The following is an 18185-nucleotide window of genomic DNA, read 5'->3' on the forward strand; positions in this document are numbered from 1 at the left end:
GTGTAGAGAGACCAGCGTGAAAACTGTCAGTACTTTTAATAAAGCCTTTAGCCTTTTTAACCTCCCAGCTTTAATGCCACAACTCTGCCAGCCCAAATCTTCTCCTTGATCAGTACGCATGCATGTGCAGAGTTTTTTCTATAATGAATCCCAGTAAAATAATGTCCAGATGGCACAGCAATGATAAACACATCTGGTTTAACAGCCTAAATATTGGAAAATTGATTTTGGCCCAGGACTTCAAGTAAGACGTTGGGTTTTGAATTAAAGTCTGTAACTGCAGAGTATAATGTCTGTGATCCAAAATGCATATAAAACCCTTACCAAAAAATTCCAGTTTGTCCAGACAGAGTTTGACATCTAGCTGTAACCTCTTAAACCTCATTGCAGGCAGGGTACAGGGTTTATTTCAGAAGTATATCATCTTTGAGTGCTGCAAATAGCAAATACACATGCACACACAGTACACACACACACACACACTTTCTCTCTCTCTTTCTGGCTGGTAACCCCATCCAGTCATTCTGATGCCAAACGGTAAACAGATATAAGCTCACTCTCGACATCTGTGTTTAACATTATAGTGAACACTGGCAAACACCAACACACACAAACTGCATCCTTACAACTCAAACATTAACACAAAATGTTTATGATTTATCTACTTCTTAACATACTGTGATGATTTGCTTGAAAAATAATGCACAAATTTAATTTTCAAAACTACATGTGATCACACAGATGCTCAAAACTGTATCCCAAAGTACTACGCTACATGCTATAAAACAAACACAACTGCATTCTTTTACAACAGAGCAAAAAATTAACTGAAACCCTATCACAAGTCACATAAACGTTTAAATATGGCTGCACATTCAAATTTGGCTGATCATATTACATGACGAACATCAAAACTCACATGCTTCATGGGTTAGTAACTGTCACAGTGGAAATGACAACAAATGCATTTGCTCTTTCACACAGACAAAGCTGCTACTCACTTTTTTCCTCTGTTTTGTAGCCCTACAGAAGTGAAAGAGAGAGAGCGAGAGGCAAAACTGTCCTGTCAGCTCCTCTAGATCTTCCATACTAACAAAGCAGGTGGAATATGACACTCTCTGAAGTGTGTGTGTGTGTGTGTGTGTGTGTGTGTGTGTGTGTGAGGGCATAAGAGTGAAGGAAGTTCATTGAGAAGTTTAAAACTATGGTGTGCAAAGGCTGAGCAGACTGCCCCTTTACACCCTCTCCCACGCACACTTTCACAGAGATTCAGCCCAATGTGTTATACTGTAACTGTGATAAATGAGAAGTCAGCGTATGGATGTGCTGCATAAGGGATTCAAAATTTGACAAGCAATGAACGCAAGTGGAAAAGAAAAAATTTTAAGGCTAGCTGAACAGTGCATTTATTAGGAGCTGCAAATAATTATCAAAGTGTTAGACTGATAGTCTGCCTTTCTTGGATCTATTCTCTAGATTAAATCAAAAGACAAACAGTTTCGACCAGCACCGGCCCATTGGTATATTTTTGCTAAACTCTAAAAACATACCTATACATAAAATTCACTGCAGTTTCCAGTTGAAATGAATACTAGTGGAAGTAAAACACCAACAACTTATTTATTTTTAAACAAATTATGATTACAGGCACATCTGCACAGATTATTGATTAATAAAGACTTATTTTTATGTGGTTCCTTACACAACATTAAGTTAAGACCTTAAAACACTTATGCCATAGTGCATGATTTGTAAACTAATATTTTGATGTTTGCATCACATATGTATGGCTTTTCTGACATAATAAACTTGCTCATTTGGTTCAGCACTGCACTTGCGATGTGGGGCACAAGTCACGATAAAAGAGTCACAATAAAAGAGCTCAAACTAAAATGGCATGCTGGCACACCAAATGCGTTTTTATCTCATGTTTGCTTTTGTTAACACTATTGGTTAGGTTTAGGGTAGGTGGTACAGTACATTAAAAGTGACCTATCCATATTTTTTTCCACAAAAAATATATTTTTCTATAAATGTAATGCCACATACAGTTTCATGGCACAAAAAAAAACATTCATGACTGGTAAATTCTTAATTCACCCTTGGCAGGTAAAACATTATTTTCAGATTTTGACTACACTCGTGATTTATAATGTTTGAATACAGCCACACACACATTCATGCAATGTGACTCATACAGAGATCAGACAAGCTGTAATGCTCTTGAGGAGTAAATAGCCTCAATCAAGGGCATTAGAGCAGCAGCAGGACATGCAGCTGTCAGGTGACCTGAACACTTTCAGAACAGTGATAGCCAAACATCACCAACACAGCAGTAAAGATGTAAGATTACAGCTTTCATCAGTTCAGCACGAACGTGGGTACCTGTAGGGGGGAAAATGAAAGAAAAAGACGGGGAGAGAGAAAACAGAAGGATAGAGAGAGAAAGAAAAGAAAGAGAAGGATGGAGAAAAAAAAATGTGGTACTGGACCAGCATGTCTGGGATTCTCATTGCTCAATGGATGCCTACGGCAGAGTGCGTTGCAGCAAAAGATAACATTTTCTCAGTATGTGGTCTCATGACAGACTGTAGCTTTCATAAAACTCCCCTTTAAAAACAACTCCCCTTTAGATTCTAAGCGTTCTATGATGCAGCGTGTAGATACCTTTACAATCCTTCATATTAAACAACAAGCAATAATATTCTATGTAGCTTTTAACCACTTTGACTTTTTGAATAGAGAGCAGGATAGCTATTTACTGATAATAATGATGAAAATGATGATAACTGAAAATAATGATTATGCACCATTCACAAGTTTCATTCACAAATATTTTTCATTATTATCAATGTTGAAAAAAATTGTGCTGCTTAATATTTTTTGTGTAAACCATGATATATATATATATATATAAATGTGTGTGTGTGTGTGTGTGTGTGAGGGCATAAGAGTGAAGGAAGTTCATTGAGAAGTTTAAAACTATGGTGTGCAAAGGCTGAGCAGACTGCCCCTTTACACCCTCTCCCACGCACACTTTCACAGAGATTCAGCCCAATGTGTTATACTGTAACTGTGATAAATGAGAAGTCAGCGTATGGATGTGCTGCATAAGGGATTCAAAATTTGACAAGCAATGAACGCAAGTGGAAAAGAAAAAATTTTAAGGCTAGCTGAACAGTGCATTTATTAGGAGCTGCAAATAATTATCAAAGTGTTAGACTGATAGTCTGCCTTTCTTGGATCTATTCTCTAGATTAAATCAAAAGACAAACAGTTTCGACCAGCACCGGCCCATTGGTATATTTTTGCTAAACTCTAAAAACATACCTATACATAAAATTCACTGCAGTTTCCAGTTGAAATGAATACTAGTGGAAGTAAAACACCAACAACTTATTTATTTTTAAACAAATTATGATTACAGGCACATCTGCACAGATTATTGATTAATAAAGACTTATTTTTATGTGGTTCCTTACACAACATTAAGTTAAGACCTTAAAACACTTATGCCATAGTGCATGATTTGTAAACTAATATTTTGATGTTTGCATCACATATGTATGGCTTTTCTGACATAATAAACTTGCTCATTTGGTTCAGCACTGCACTTGCGATGTGGGGCACAAGTCACGATAAAAGAGTCACAATAAAAGAGCTCAAACTAAAATGGCATGCTGGCACACCAAATGCGTTTTTATCTCATGTTTGCTTTTGTTAACACTATTGGTTAGGTTTAGGGTAGGTGGTACAGTACATTAAAAGTGACCTATCCATATTTTTTTCCACAAAAAATATATTTTTCTATAAATGTAATGCCACATACAGTTTCATGGCACAAAAAAAAACATTCATGACTGGTAAATTCTTAATTCACCCTTGGCAGGTAAAACATTATTTTCAGATTTTGACTACACTCGTGATTTATAATGTTTGAATACAGCCACACACACATTCATGCAATGTGACTCATACAGAGATCAGACAAGCTGTAATGCTCTTGAGGAGTAAATAGCCTCAATCAAGGGCATTAGAGCAGCAGCAGGACATGCAGCTGTCAGGTGACCTGAACACTTTCAGAACAGTGATAGCCAAACATCACCAACACAGCAGTAAAGATGTAAGATTACAGCTTTCATCAGTTCAGCACGAACGTGGGTACCTGTAGGGGGGAAAATGAAAGAAAAAGACGGGGAGAGAGAAAACAGAAGGATAGAGAGAGAAAGAAAAGAAAGAGAAGGATGGAGAAAAAAAAATGTGGTACTGGACCAGCATGTCTGGGATTCTCATTGCTCAATGGATGCCTACGGCAGAGTGCGTTGCAGCAAAAGATAACATTTTCTCAGTATGTGGTCTCATGACAGACTGTAGCTTTCATAAAACTCCCCTTTAAAAACAACTCCCCTTTAGATTCTAAGCGTTCTATGATGCAGCGTGTAGATACCTTTACAATCCTTCATATTAAACAACAAGCAATAATATTCTATGTAGCTTTTAACCACTTTGACTTTTTGAATAGAGAGCAGGATAGCTATTTACTGATAATAATGATGAAAATGATGATAACTGAAAATAATGATTATGCACCATTCACAAGTTTCATTCACAAATATTTTTCATTATTATCAATGTTGAAAAAAATTGTGCTGCTTAATATTTTTTGTGTAAACCATGATATATATATATATATATAAAAGCTTTTTTTTCAGGATTCTTTGATGAATAGAAATTCCAAAAGAACATCTTAAAAAAAGGATATTAAATATCTTTTTTCTTAAAAAAAGAGTTTTAAAATAAAAATCTTTTGTGACATTATAAATGTCTTTACTGTCACTCATTATGGTCTTTATGAGTGAGCTGAGCTCTTGACTGCTTCAATCTAGAGGCTTGATGTGGATATACATAGAGATGTTTCATCTTTTGCCTTGCTTTTAAATTAGGCAGTTCACACGTCTGAGGGATCGGGATCAGGATCAGGACTGCATTCAGCCAGCTCCCATCACATCGCGCTCTCACATATACATAACACCTGTTTATAAACACACTCTTGCTGAGATACAAACAACTAGATTTATTTTACATTTTAATAATAGACAAGCACATGGAACACCCTTATGAAAATATAATCACTTTTATACAGCACAACATAATCGAAATCTGAAGAGCTAATGACCCGCTTATAGCTCATTAATGTCAGTAGGATGAACTAAAAGCATTGATCAGCTGGAGTGTTTCTGAATTTACAGTATATGGAGAGAAAGGAGAAAAGCTTTTAGCTGCATTATCAGTCCTCCCCTTTGTGATGTCATAATGAGAGGAGATTGCCTAGCAACCCACACTGCTGCCTAGAGACAGATAGATAAGGAAATTCGAACTTGAACAGCCCCTATGACATAATCTAAGATGAACACATGCTCACCTGTATGGAGCCAATCTTCTGTTCGTATTGTCTCTCAAGACTTACTAAAGAAGAGCAATTACTTTGTTAGTGATTTATCCTAACTAATTAGCTCATTCTCAAACGTATATATGCAAGTGTAATTCCCATAAACAGAAATAACCAGCCTTTTTCATGGCAGCCAACAGCTGTTACATCAAAACAATTATGCAGCCAGCCCATTAAAGCAATTTAGAAACATCACATAAGTCAGATATATGGCCAAGTGCACTTAGACCCTTTCTTTTCTGGCTATAGTGTGGAAGCGCTCCATACACATAATCTTTAAGCAAATAAAATAACTCAGAATCCCTTAAAAACCCACATACTATGCCATAATTGGGAAATTAACTACAAGCAGACAAGACTGTGTGTGTGTTTATTTGAATGCGTTTAGTGTCTCATTCATTAGCAGCAGGTCTTTGTAGGGCCATCTGCACTGCTACTCTCTCTTCCAAGAGATAAATAAGCACTGTTCTCATCTACACCGACAGGCCCATGTCTGGGCGCATGTTTCCGTGTGATTTTCCATCTTGATAAGTCATTATTTTGTCAATACACACATCCTGCATTCTGACATGTGGCAAAATGCAACAACAAAGTCCCCGATTAGCTGAAAACAGCTTGGCCAGACTGAAACAGTGAAGCTTAACTGGCGCTAGCAATGTCAAGGTCATAGGTTTGATTCCCAGGGAATACATGTAATGATAAAATATATAGCATTTCTTAATCGCTTTGGATAAAAGTGCCTGCCAAATGCATAAATGAACACATATATATAAATATAATTGCATCAAGTGACTTGGCAAGCCAAACTCAAGGCCGAAAAGTGCCTTTCCTGGGGTGGATGTGGGACATTAGACACAAGATCGCAATTTGCTGAGCTCTCAATGAAGTGCTGAATAAAATCAGAGAGAGATGCAGACAAGAGCCTCATAGTGATCCTCTGAGTGTCAGGATTCATCAGCAGTTATGAGACGGATTTCTACTGAGAAATAATGAGGAATGGAAAGATAACCGTTCTTTTCACATGCTTTTATATGTAATTATATAGCAGTAATGCATGTAATGCATAATGTACAGTTAGCCAGCATCATCACAAAATGAACATCCTGTAATGTACAGCCTGAAGGGGTTTGTTTTGCAATAACTACTGGCTGACTTTACATTATTCCACTTGTTATACAACTGCTTACCAAATAAATAAACAGATATGAAATAGCTTCTTGGCATATAATACAAGGGTCAAATATACAGTTTAGTAATCAATGTACAAAAGGAACACCACAATTGACCAATCAAGTAGCCCTATAATAAGTGCACACTGTAAAAAATATCCTGTTAAATTTAAGCAAAAATACAGGAGCTGTGGTTGCCAGACATTCAATGTTACAAATACAATAAAAATGTTTCTGGTATAACAATAAAGCATACTGGTGCATGCATATTTTACAACGTATAACCATTTCAATTACTACTTAAATAAAATAAAATTATATGTGATGCGTCATGCAGGGACTACTGGGAATGTCCATTTTATTGTTTTGCATCGTAGATTATACAGTAATTTATAGTTTTTACTTCCGAAACCATAAACTTGACAGTATTTTACAGAAAAATTACATGTGATATCAATCCATTTACAGTTTTACAGTAACTAACACTTAATCAATTAACAGGTTTTAACTGTAGAATATTTTGTGAAAATCAAATTTTTTTAACAGTGCAAATTGGATTTGTGCTGATCAAAAACACAACCTTGTATGATTATCTAAGAATAGAAGTGTAAATTGATAGCAGCGTGTTTCTACGGTGAGGCAAAGTCACTTCAGGGAACATCTAGTTAATCAGCAATTATATGAGATTTTTGAGTAATTATGGAAATCACAATCCTGATTCATCATCGTGCCCTTAAGCAAAGCACACAACCCCAGGGTGGCTCTGGCATTCAGTAGGTTGCTTTGGATAAAAAGCATCTGTTAAATGTTATGACCCAAACTAGCAGGGTGTCCACTCCACCCAGTGAGCGCAGGTGGATCAGAAACGGAGATTCACTCTGATCACCCAAGAGACTCAAACCGAAGCCATCCCAAGCTACACCACTCAGCTTTAATGACAATCACAAGACTGACCAATCAATCAATGGTGGCTACAAGAGCACACAGAACAGCAGGAGAGCCATACATACTCTCTCTTCTGTAGTCTGACAGCATTAATGGAAAATGAAATGAAGGACCATTTCCTGAAACACGAGCTATGCTCGATTACATTACTTTGGTTCTCTGTAAAACAGTTTCTCTAGTGGAGACAGACAGTCTTGTTTAAGTAAGGAACAGATCTAAAATGCCAACCAAAGTGACAAAAAGCACGATGTCCAAAAATGCCCAAAACACTGGGGCTAGATTTGCACTGCAGTGAATTTCTGGTATTGGTCATGTAACATCTCATAATATATCTACCCATGGGTTCAATTAACTGAATTAATCGCTGTTAAGAAAAAATGCCCTCAAAAAGGTAAAAACTGTCACTGAAAACCAATTACAGTGGGGGAAATATGTCTCACAATAACAAAAAGTTGATTTCTGGTACTGATCTGAAAGATGTGGATGAATATAAACACTCTTTCTCTTAATGAAATACACACACAAGCATTCTGACACTTCCACACAAAAACATGCTGTCCTGAAACACACCAGTTGTCAGTGAGGTAACTGAAAACCAAGTCACCTTCCTAACCCACTGAATGAATCGAAGGAAGAGTGAGAGTTCTGCCATTCACTCGAAGGTCACACAGGTATATGTGCGGTCACAGACTCACAGGTGCGGTTCCTTACCGTGATGGTTCTGTTGTTGCTGCTGATGTTCCTGCGGTTCGCCCGGTTCTTCCAGCTCGCCGAGTTCCGCCAGTCTGTGGCCGGTGGCTGTCAGCTCCGCGCGCAGGTTCGCCACCTCCTGCTTCGCGCACTGGATCGCGCCATCGATCCGCTGCGCGAGCTGCTTATTTTCGTCCATCATTCTCCGGATCTTCGCCTGCGGGGAGAATCCACGGAGCGAGTCATTTTGCCTGCTGCATTATAAGCACACTAAAATCCCATTCTGTCTATGTCCTGTATTTTATAAAGGCAGAAATCCCCCAATATCCACAAGGTGAGCAAATATATTTAGAGTCCCATATTGTCTAATGTTTGGATGGGGCTGTCAGAAAGAAAGACAGACTGAGACGCAGAGACTTTAGAGAGAGAATAAAACAGCGTGCTACACTAAACTGCTCTTTCCGCGCTCGCTCTCGTGGAGAGAGTTCAACGCACCAGACTCCGAGCGTCTCTTTAAACGGACTGTACCATCTGAGAACGAAAAGAGGAGGGCACCTATCGAAAGGAACGTGCCATTTGCATCTTAAACGTATTTATTTAAACTTTATTTTTAAGGAAATAAGTAAATAAACTTTTTTTTTTTTTTTAATAAATCAAGGTAAAAATGTAAAAAAACACTCGCTTAATAGTTACCTTTTAAATCGGTAATTAGCTTTTTTCAATATCACCTTTGATATATTATTATTTAATTTTATCTATCATTTTTATTTTAAAATATAGGTCTGTTTAACTGTGAATACAAACAGTATGTGTTTGCTTTTCTGTGTGTGTGCATGTAGACTACAGATTTGTCTACACTTCTGAAGACCAAATTTTGAAAATGTCTTCATAAATATAGTAAAACATTTAGAAACCCTACTTATGAGGATAGTTGAAGTGTTCTTCGCTGTTTGAAAGGTTCGTATATCTGCCAAATGCTGCTTTGCTTTCAATCTAATAATGTGAGCAGGTCTCTGTGAGGGTTAAAGGGCAAGATATGGTAAATATCATTATCTTAATGTGAAAAATACTGTGTCTGTGAGACACAGTTGAGACCGTAATAGCTTCTAACTTCTGTGACTTGTGTCGTGTGACACTCATCCTCACTCATTCATCTCTTATTTCATACTTCTCCCACACACATTTAGGTTTATTTTGTATTTTATTTTATTTTTTTAATGTTAAGCCAGGTATGAATTAATAGATTGTATCTAGGAGGGAGAAGAGATAATGTTGACACATTCAAAGTTTTTGTAGACTACAGTATGCGTGTGGCAGGAAGAGAAAGTGCATATGTGTCCTTTCAGTGTACCCACTCAAATTCTAAACCTCAGTCATCTCTGAGATGGCAGAATAGTGTGGTTTTGGGAGAATGGTATGAATGTGTTTGTGTGTATGAATGTTCAAGAGCTTGTATTGTGAACCAGGGCCAAGCAAAATAAAGGACTCATTTCAAAAATCCCCTTTACACAACATTCTTCTAAACAGAGAAGTCTTCTTCTTCATTCCCCTGTATAAACAAAATGATTCTTGAATCTGAGTTTCCTGACATATCCGGTCAGTCCTGTCATATCTGGGTGGAATCACAGTAGATCATCTGCTTATTCTCTCTTTCATGTTAATCATGTACGCTGTAATGTTAAACTCTGTGAGACTTGGCTTAAAGGGTTAGTTCACCTAAAAAATGAAAAATCTGTCATTAATTACTCACCTTCATGTTGTTTCAAACCCGTAAGACCTTCGTTCATCTTCGGAACACAAATTACGATATTTTTGATGGAATCTGAGAGCTCTCTGACCCTGCAACGCAACTGAAATGTTCCCAAGTCCAGAAACGTAGCAAGGAGATCGGTAAAATAATCCATGTGGCATCAGTGGTCCATCCGCAATTATACGAAGCTACGAGAATACTTTTTGTGCGCAAAAGAAAAAAAATAACGACTTTATTCAACAATTCGTCTCCTCCGCATCACCCTGGTGCCATTTTGGAGAATATCCGCTGGACGTAAACAGCGTATGCTGTTCTGTGTCAGCTGCGTCACACAGATACGCTGTTTCCGTTCAGATCAAATCACAACAACGTAGGAAACAGAGCCGGCGTGACGCAGCTGACACAGAACAGCATACACTTTTGGGTGAACTAACCCTTTAAAAGATTACTGACCGCACCCAAAGGCAGAAACGATCTGACAACATCCTCTTTAACATACATCGCCCTCTCAAAGCTGTTCCAGTGGGATGCCTGTTTAATATTATCTGCTTTCAAGGTGCTGTTACATTTACCATTGCTCAGTGAAATTGGATGAAATTCAGTCATTTTAACAGGAATTTGCAAAATTGTGAGTTCCACATGTTTTTCCTATGCAGATTTCGCATCAGGTTCAAGTTGGACATGTGAATTTGCCGTACTGAACAAAAGCTTTGCTTTGAAAGTGACTTATGTGTGAGCTGTGCTTCATGCATCGCTATATTGACAGTGGACAATAAACCTTTCTTGCCACAAAATGTATCTTAATGTGTTCTGTTTATCAAAAAAATTGTAGAGAGTATACTGTATATACTGTGCAGTATTCAGTATAAGCAATGAGACGTTCCAAGTCCATTTTTTCTGGGTTTATTTAGTCCCATGGTCCTGACCAATGCCTTCACTGACCACACCCCTATTAGGATGCACAATGCTGACCACAAACTCTAAGTAACTGCTAATCATGGATGAATTCATAAATCAAGCAGAAAAACACCAGCATTAAAGAGAATGACAGTAACATGGAACTGCAGGTGAGCAACATACTGTGTGAAATATAGCACATGCATTCAGCTTGTATTCTGGAGCGGGTGACAACACCTCTCTCGGTTTATGACATCACTTCCTCCAGGCTGCTGTCAGAGTGGTGTGTGAGGGTGACATTCAGCTGTCTCCCTCAATGTGTTTATTGTCAGTCACAAACAGCACTGAAAATCCCTTGTGGAGGGACTGTTTCCAATGACCTCTTCAGTACTTGAACAACTGCAACTCCACAGTTCACCCAATAATGAACATTCTGTCATCATTTACTCACCCTTATGTCATTCCAAACCTGTAAGAGGAACACAAAAGAAGATAATTTGAAGAATGTTGATAACCAAACTTTTTTGGTTATCATTGACTTTATTGTTATAAAAAAAAAACACTGAGACATTTTTGAAATATCTTTTGGGTTTCACAGAAAGTCATATAGGTTTGGAATTATATGAGGGTGAGTAAATGTTGACAATTTTCATTTTTGAGGAACCTATCCCTTTAAATACTTTCAAATCGCAGAGCCAGACCTTCAAAATCTCTCATCCAGCAGCTACTTTATTGATATGAAGAATCCTCACTATTTGAGAAACAGAGTTTTTCCATCATGCTAATTTTAATTACTGCTTTCCGGCTTCGCTGTAATGAGATTTAAGAGAAAGAATGAGATCCCATTTTTCTTATTTACACTTTTTGTCTAATCTCCTCTGGTTTTCTTTGTCTTCTTCTCTTTATGCTCCTCTGAATCTTCCTCTCCCTTGTCCTTTGCCCTCTCCCTTTCTCTCCGTCCCTCTCTCTCCGCTCTGCTGAGCAGGAAAATGAGGAAAGGAGAGAAAATTAATGTAGCTCTTGCACATCCAGACACAATAGACCAGCCAGACCCTCACACACACACACCTATCGAGACACTTCCTAAGCATCTTGTCCGATCTCAAACTGCCTCTCAGACCTTAAACACAAACCTCACACATATGTGTGCAACCACTAAAACAATTTGTTGTGGAGTTTGAAGCACTCATCCGAGCTGGGCTCATCACCATGGTAACAGCCGGCCCTCTAATGTCAGTCAGGTGTTTCTTTGGTGACTATGTGTTTCTGATTGGTTGGAGGTCTTCTGGGATATCGGAAGCAGATGGCATTATGGGATACGTTAGTCATTTGTGACATGTGCCCTCTGAGAACCAGCTGGGCCTTTGCAAACTGACCAGAGTGGGTGTGTGTGTGGTGGGTTAGGCTTGATGAGGAATAGCAAATTGACTCTTGCAGACCTTATCAGTCCCCCAGGGACTCACTGGTGAGATTAGTCTGGACCCTGCTAGGACCCGTCTAGCCCTGATTCATACTGAGGGTCATTAATGTGTAGCGCAAGTTTTGAATCTGCAAGGTTTTTAATCATCAAGTTACGATAAACCTTGTAACCCTATTAAAAGCTCACTCTAAATAATTGTGTTTATGTGTGAGGGAACAGCATGAGATGTGAGTGTGTGCTTCGGGTTATTAAAAATCACAGGAAGATGGCAGCAACATTATCATTTCCAGCCCCCCTAGGCCTTGAGTGGCAGGTCGGCTGATGGATCTCTGGTCTGGGAAAGAGGGGGGAGGTTTCGGCTCATCAGGGTTTGATTCGGCCAGGAGGAGCAGATGGGATAGGGAAATTGTCTGTCCAACCACACACACAACAAACACAAACACATACTCACACCTATACTGGAACACATTCACACTGACCATCACAATATTCTCCTGCACATTTCTTGAGAATTTTACAGATTATGAAGTAAACTATACTATTTTGTGTAAATAAATTAAATAAAAACACAAGTAAAATCAATCATTTCAAATGCTACAAGTTAATTTAGGCATTAACATTATAATATACAGTAAGAAAAAGTGATATTTATCTTGAGATTTGCTAACCATTTAAGATGAAAGAAAGTGAGCTACACAAATTGTGAACTGCAAAATTGAATATCATATATATATATATATATATATATATATATATGTTTAAAAAAAAAAATTAAACAGTAGTGTGTACATAAAGTAGAAAGTAAAAACAGTAAAGTAGAAAGTAGAAACAGTACATAAAGGAACACGATTGGCTGTACGTACCTGTGCATTGAGCTGCAGGTGCGTCATGAGTTTCATGGCTCTCTGAAGTGCTTCTCTTTTGATAAGCAGTGATACCTGCTCTTCATCTTCCAGATTTTTCCTCCACCCACAAAATGGAACCTGACCCTCTGCAGAAGCACAAGCATATGCACGTTCAAACACAGTTAAAGCACTAGCATATACTGTAGCTGATAAAGAGAAGCCATAATATAATGAATGGCAGTATTAACACTCATAGTCCCTGAGTGATCACGGTTTTCCATTTAGACTGAGTTTAAGTTAATTAGGATTTAATTTCTGCTTAATTTAATGAGTTTTAAATGAAGATATGGTTTAATGAGGAGCACGTCTAGGCCAGTAGCAGAATCTCCTTGTCACAAGGAGATTGTGAATTCTTAAAGGGACAGTTCATCCCAAAAATAAAATTCTTTCATTATTTACTGACCCTCGTTTTGTTCCAAATGCTTAACATTTTAATTGGAACACAAAATATTAATTTACAAAGTTGTTTTTAATATAATGAAAATGTCTGATTCTGAATACTTTTTCATCTATTCTGCATTGATTTTGGACTAAAATATCAGAATTTTGTGGAATGGATTTAAACAGTAAAACTAATAATAATAATAATAATTTATATTTAATTAATTGATATTATTATTTTAAATAATATTTATCTATGATTAGATTTATTTAAAAATACTTAACTTTAAAAATACGTAACTTTGCTAACCATAAAATTGCTTCAGTCAATGTATTGCTTAAAACATATTTTTTCCGTTCATACTTTTTATTAATTTTTTAATACCTCACATTTATTTTCAATTACAGATTGTAAATCAATTACAGATTATTCAGCTCAGTCGGATGACAATGTTTTTGAAATACTAAAACACTGAAATGTTTCATAAATACTAAAAACAGACTGTGTGTGTGTGTGTGTGTGTGTGTGTGTGTGTGTGTGTGTGTGCATGTGTGTGTGAGAAGGCATTGATAAATTAGTCAAAATATTTTATGTGGACCTGCTCATATTAATATCACTGAACCCAAGACAAATACACACACAATGACAGGCAGTAATATTTCCCAGCATATAAACTGAAAGACTGAAAATATAAATCTAAATTGTACAACAGCTCACAGGTCAGGATTTATCACACCCATCTTCTGAATCGCTCAGAGATCAGTTCAGAAATATTCAGACAGACATTATTGCCTTTGGAGTCATCTTTCTCTACCACAACCCTTCACTGTCATCCTCCATCTGTCTTTTATGTCTCAAAGTGGATCTGAACCTGAACAAACCTGAACACATACATACATGTCTAAGAAAAAGCCAAATAGGGAGAAAATCGTTCTCTTTCAAGACCAATTTAAAAGATACATTTTAAAGGAATATCTTAATTCTCTCGTGTCTTTTGGAGGGTTACAAACCACTACAGCGCTCTAGGCATTTCATCAGCTGATGACAGATGCTTGAGTGAAATTATACCACTTATCTTTTGGAGTGTTTTAATAGATGCATGTTAATTAATCTAAACAGTGCTGACAGGGAGGAGGACGACATGAATGTCACTGAATGCTAGCATCAGCTACCTCTGTCAAAGAGACTATAAACAAGAAGAAGATTGGTTCAGAGCAAAGGCTTCTTAGTATTTCTAACATCATATGTGTGAGTCTGCTGAAATAGACATGTTTGACAGCCAAGACTGACTTTTGATGTCAATCCTAATCTTGAAGAACATTACTTATTTTCATCTGCAACAAAATGAATGTGTACGTACTTCACCATCACTGAAAAACAGATCAAATACTGATATTAAACAATACTGTTTATGTGTGTGATTACAGTCTTTGCAAGTATAATTAAACAATGACCTATGCATTTTTACGTGGAAACACTTTTTTTTTTTTTACGTTTGCAATGTTATTCAGTGGTAAATAAATGGTATCTATGTGGGTCTGTATAGGTTACACTGAGGATCTATGTCGCCCTCTAATGGTCATATGTCACTAAACAAGAGCAAAACAAGAGCAAAGAGCAAAAAACTGATCATACAGGATTCCTCCATATACTACCTAACAATATACTGCCGATTACAATTAATCATCTAGCATTTATGTTAATCAAGGCAGTCAGTAAAAGTGAAATATAAGGTAGCAAAATACACAACCATACAGAAAAGATAGTTCGGAAGAAAATAAACTATACTTCCACACAGTTTTTCCATCTTTTCCCATTGGCATCTTGAAACCTGAATTCAATTCACTATATGATGTTGTAAAGCTGAAAAAATGGCAATGTTCTCTCACATTTAATTCCTGCAGAAACATCTTAATTTAACACTCACCTCAAGTGTCAAGAGGGATTTTTATTAAAGAGCAGTGAAGAGATGTACGACACATTTTGAAAAAGAGTGAGAAAGTGAGAAAGACTTCTCACACAACACAGACGCATAAATTCTAATAATATTTCCCTGTAAAAACATTTTTGCCAGGCACCTAGCCTTACTGGTTTGCTAGTTTTAGCTGGTTTCAGGTTTAAGGAGGTTTACAAGAATAGTTCACCCAAAAACAAACATTTGCTAAAAGCATGCCTTTTGAACTTTCATTCTGATGGCACCCATTCACTGCAAAGTGATGTAATGCTAAATTTCTCCAAAAACTTATCTACATCTTGGATGGCCTGAGGGTGAGTAAATATTCAGCATATTTTCATTTTTGAGTGAACAATTCTTTTAAAGTGGTTTAAGATGGTACAGATAGTCTCCCATTACAGCCAAATTGGTGTTCATCTGTTTCTTTTCTTAACTAAAAATATTAAAATATTAAATATTGCTATAAATATTAAATTATCTACACTAGGTCACACCAGCAGAAATCATTTAAAGAGACAGATTAGGTAGATTAGGTGTTTTGCAGCATTTGATACCATCCTTTTCTTGGTAAAACTACAATAAGTCTTTCTGTGCTCAAGTGTGTGAGTATGTGTAAGAGAGTACACAAAGGTGTCCGGCAGACTAAATAAAGCTTTTGATATAAAAGGTCAGAGAACTGAAACACACACACAAGCAATCAAATAAAACAGCCCCTCTCTCTGTTTTTCACCCTGTTTCTATTTCTTTCTTTTTCTCAGGCTAATTTGACAGTATCCTTGAAGGCTTAAGGTCATGCTCTAAAGTAAAAATCACCATGTCCAAACAGCATCTCAATCTGTGAATAAATCCTAATAAGCTAAAAGACTGATAAGCTATTCATTATATGTGCATGCTCTCTAATTTGAATAACTCGTGTAAAAAAAAAAAAAAGTACAAAAAGTGAAAGAAAGATGCAGTAACTAATGCCAAGTATAGAACCTTACTGCTAAGTGTCAGCAGAATTACTGTAGAGTTGAATTAGGATTTATTTATATCAACTAACAATAAATAGGAAATGGAATTAATAGTATTACAGTACCATCAAATTAAAAATAAATATAAAGTAGACCAAATATATGAATAAGCAAACAGAATTACAGTAAACAAGAACAGAACATCACTACAATTTTTGACATCACTACAAATAATGTCTGAATGAAAATAATAAAGATTAACATAGAATAAGATTTTATTATTACGGATTTATTTTTTATACATTTCTCATAAATAAGAAGTGCACGGCAATGCATTCAATGAATTTGACTTTGCAGAGGCAGAAGAAAACAGATACTCACTGTCTTCTGTCTGCTGTATTTGAGTTCCCGTCACCTGACAGAGACTCGGAGGAGCATCTCCCATCCTGAGTGTGTGTGTGTATGTTTGTTATTAGTAAATATTAAGTAATAGAACTGGCTTCTGTTCTGCTCTTATTCATACCCCCTCCACCCTTATCACTCTTCCATGCTTCCTCTCTCTCTTTTACTGTAAAGGGAGAGCAGGCAATACTGCTAGCATCTAAGATCACTGCCCCTGGGAATGTGTGTGTGTGTGAACATATTTTTTGTGTGTATGTGTGAGTAAGAGTATTTCCTTTAAGTGACGCTTCTGCCTCTCATTCTTGGCTAAACTGACTTATCTTTCCTCCTCCTGGGGTCTTATGTGTGATGCGTGTAGCCTATATAGTCTCTTGGTCTTTTACATTTTGATGAGGTGAATCCATTTGAATAAGTTGAAAGAATGTCTTTCAAATACTTCAGGGTCGTTCCTGTTATGCAGTACCTTTTGAACTTTCTAAGAGAGATTAATGTTGGATTTGGAACCGCATACTAAGAGTTTAGCATAAGAGATACTTATATGAGTCAAAATGTTGATATTACCATACCAACTTATGTAGTTTTATCTAAAATGATGGAATGCTTCACGGTGACACGACAACTAATACCACAAAACATTAAGGAATACATCAACCCATTGCTAATGCCTGTGCAGCTGTTACCCCACCAGAATGATGTAACTTCCTGCCACTTCATGTCATTAAGGAAGAAGCTTTTGGTTTTTAAAGGGACAGTACAAACATTTGGAAAATTAAGAATGTGAGGACATGGGAAAACCTATAAAATTAGTTAAATCATGTTCCCAAGAAAACTTGTTTTTGACATTTTTACTAGAGAAAGGGAAAACATGAAACATAAAAAACATAAAATTAACTCGGTTCACCTAACTGTGATACTGTAGCCTAGTTTACCATCTTTAAGATTTATGCTAAGGGTGTGCTCAGCCCGCTGCTCTTCACGCTGCTGACCCACGACTGCACTGCCAAGTTCAGCTCCAACCACATCATCAAGTTTGCGGATGACACAACGGTGGTAGGTCTCATCAGCAACAGTGATGAAACGCACTACAGAGAGGAAGTGGCAAAGCTGGCTGAATGGTGTGGCACTAACTTGACTTGACTTGATTTATAATTGACTTTACATCCAATATTTTAAGTCACAGATAGACATGAAAATGTAACAAATAACAGGAATGAACCTACACAATTTTTACATGTTCTGTTATTAAAATTCATAACTACCCTCAGTCTT

At 36.9% G+C, this 18185-nt stretch overlaps 1 protein-coding gene across 1 annotated transcript in view; it reads right to left on the reverse strand.

Annotated features, from left to right (window-relative positions):
• Window positions 1-13270, reverse strand: part of LOC107680131 (kazrin-A-like) — a 46447-nt gene extending 33177 nt beyond the window's left edge. Inside the window, exons 1-2 of the mRNA XM_016475906.1 lie at window positions 13184-13270; window positions 8275-8470 (exon numbers count right to left, since the gene is read on the reverse strand). Of these exons, the coding sequence (XP_016331392.1) occupies window positions 8275-8470; window positions 13184-13219 (232 nt within the window). The 5' untranslated portion in view covers window positions 13220-13270. The remainder of the gene's footprint in view (window positions 1-8274; window positions 8471-13183) is intronic.
• Window positions 13271-18185: the final 4915 nt, after the last annotated feature.

Source organism: Sinocyclocheilus anshuiensis, unplaced genomic scaffold (assembly GCF_001515605.1).
Source record: "Sinocyclocheilus anshuiensis isolate Anshui unplaced genomic scaffold, SAMN03320099.WGS_v1.1 scaffold13, whole genome shotgun sequence".
NCBI classification, from domain to species: Eukaryota; Metazoa; Chordata; class Actinopteri; order Cypriniformes; family Cyprinidae; genus Sinocyclocheilus; species Sinocyclocheilus anshuiensis.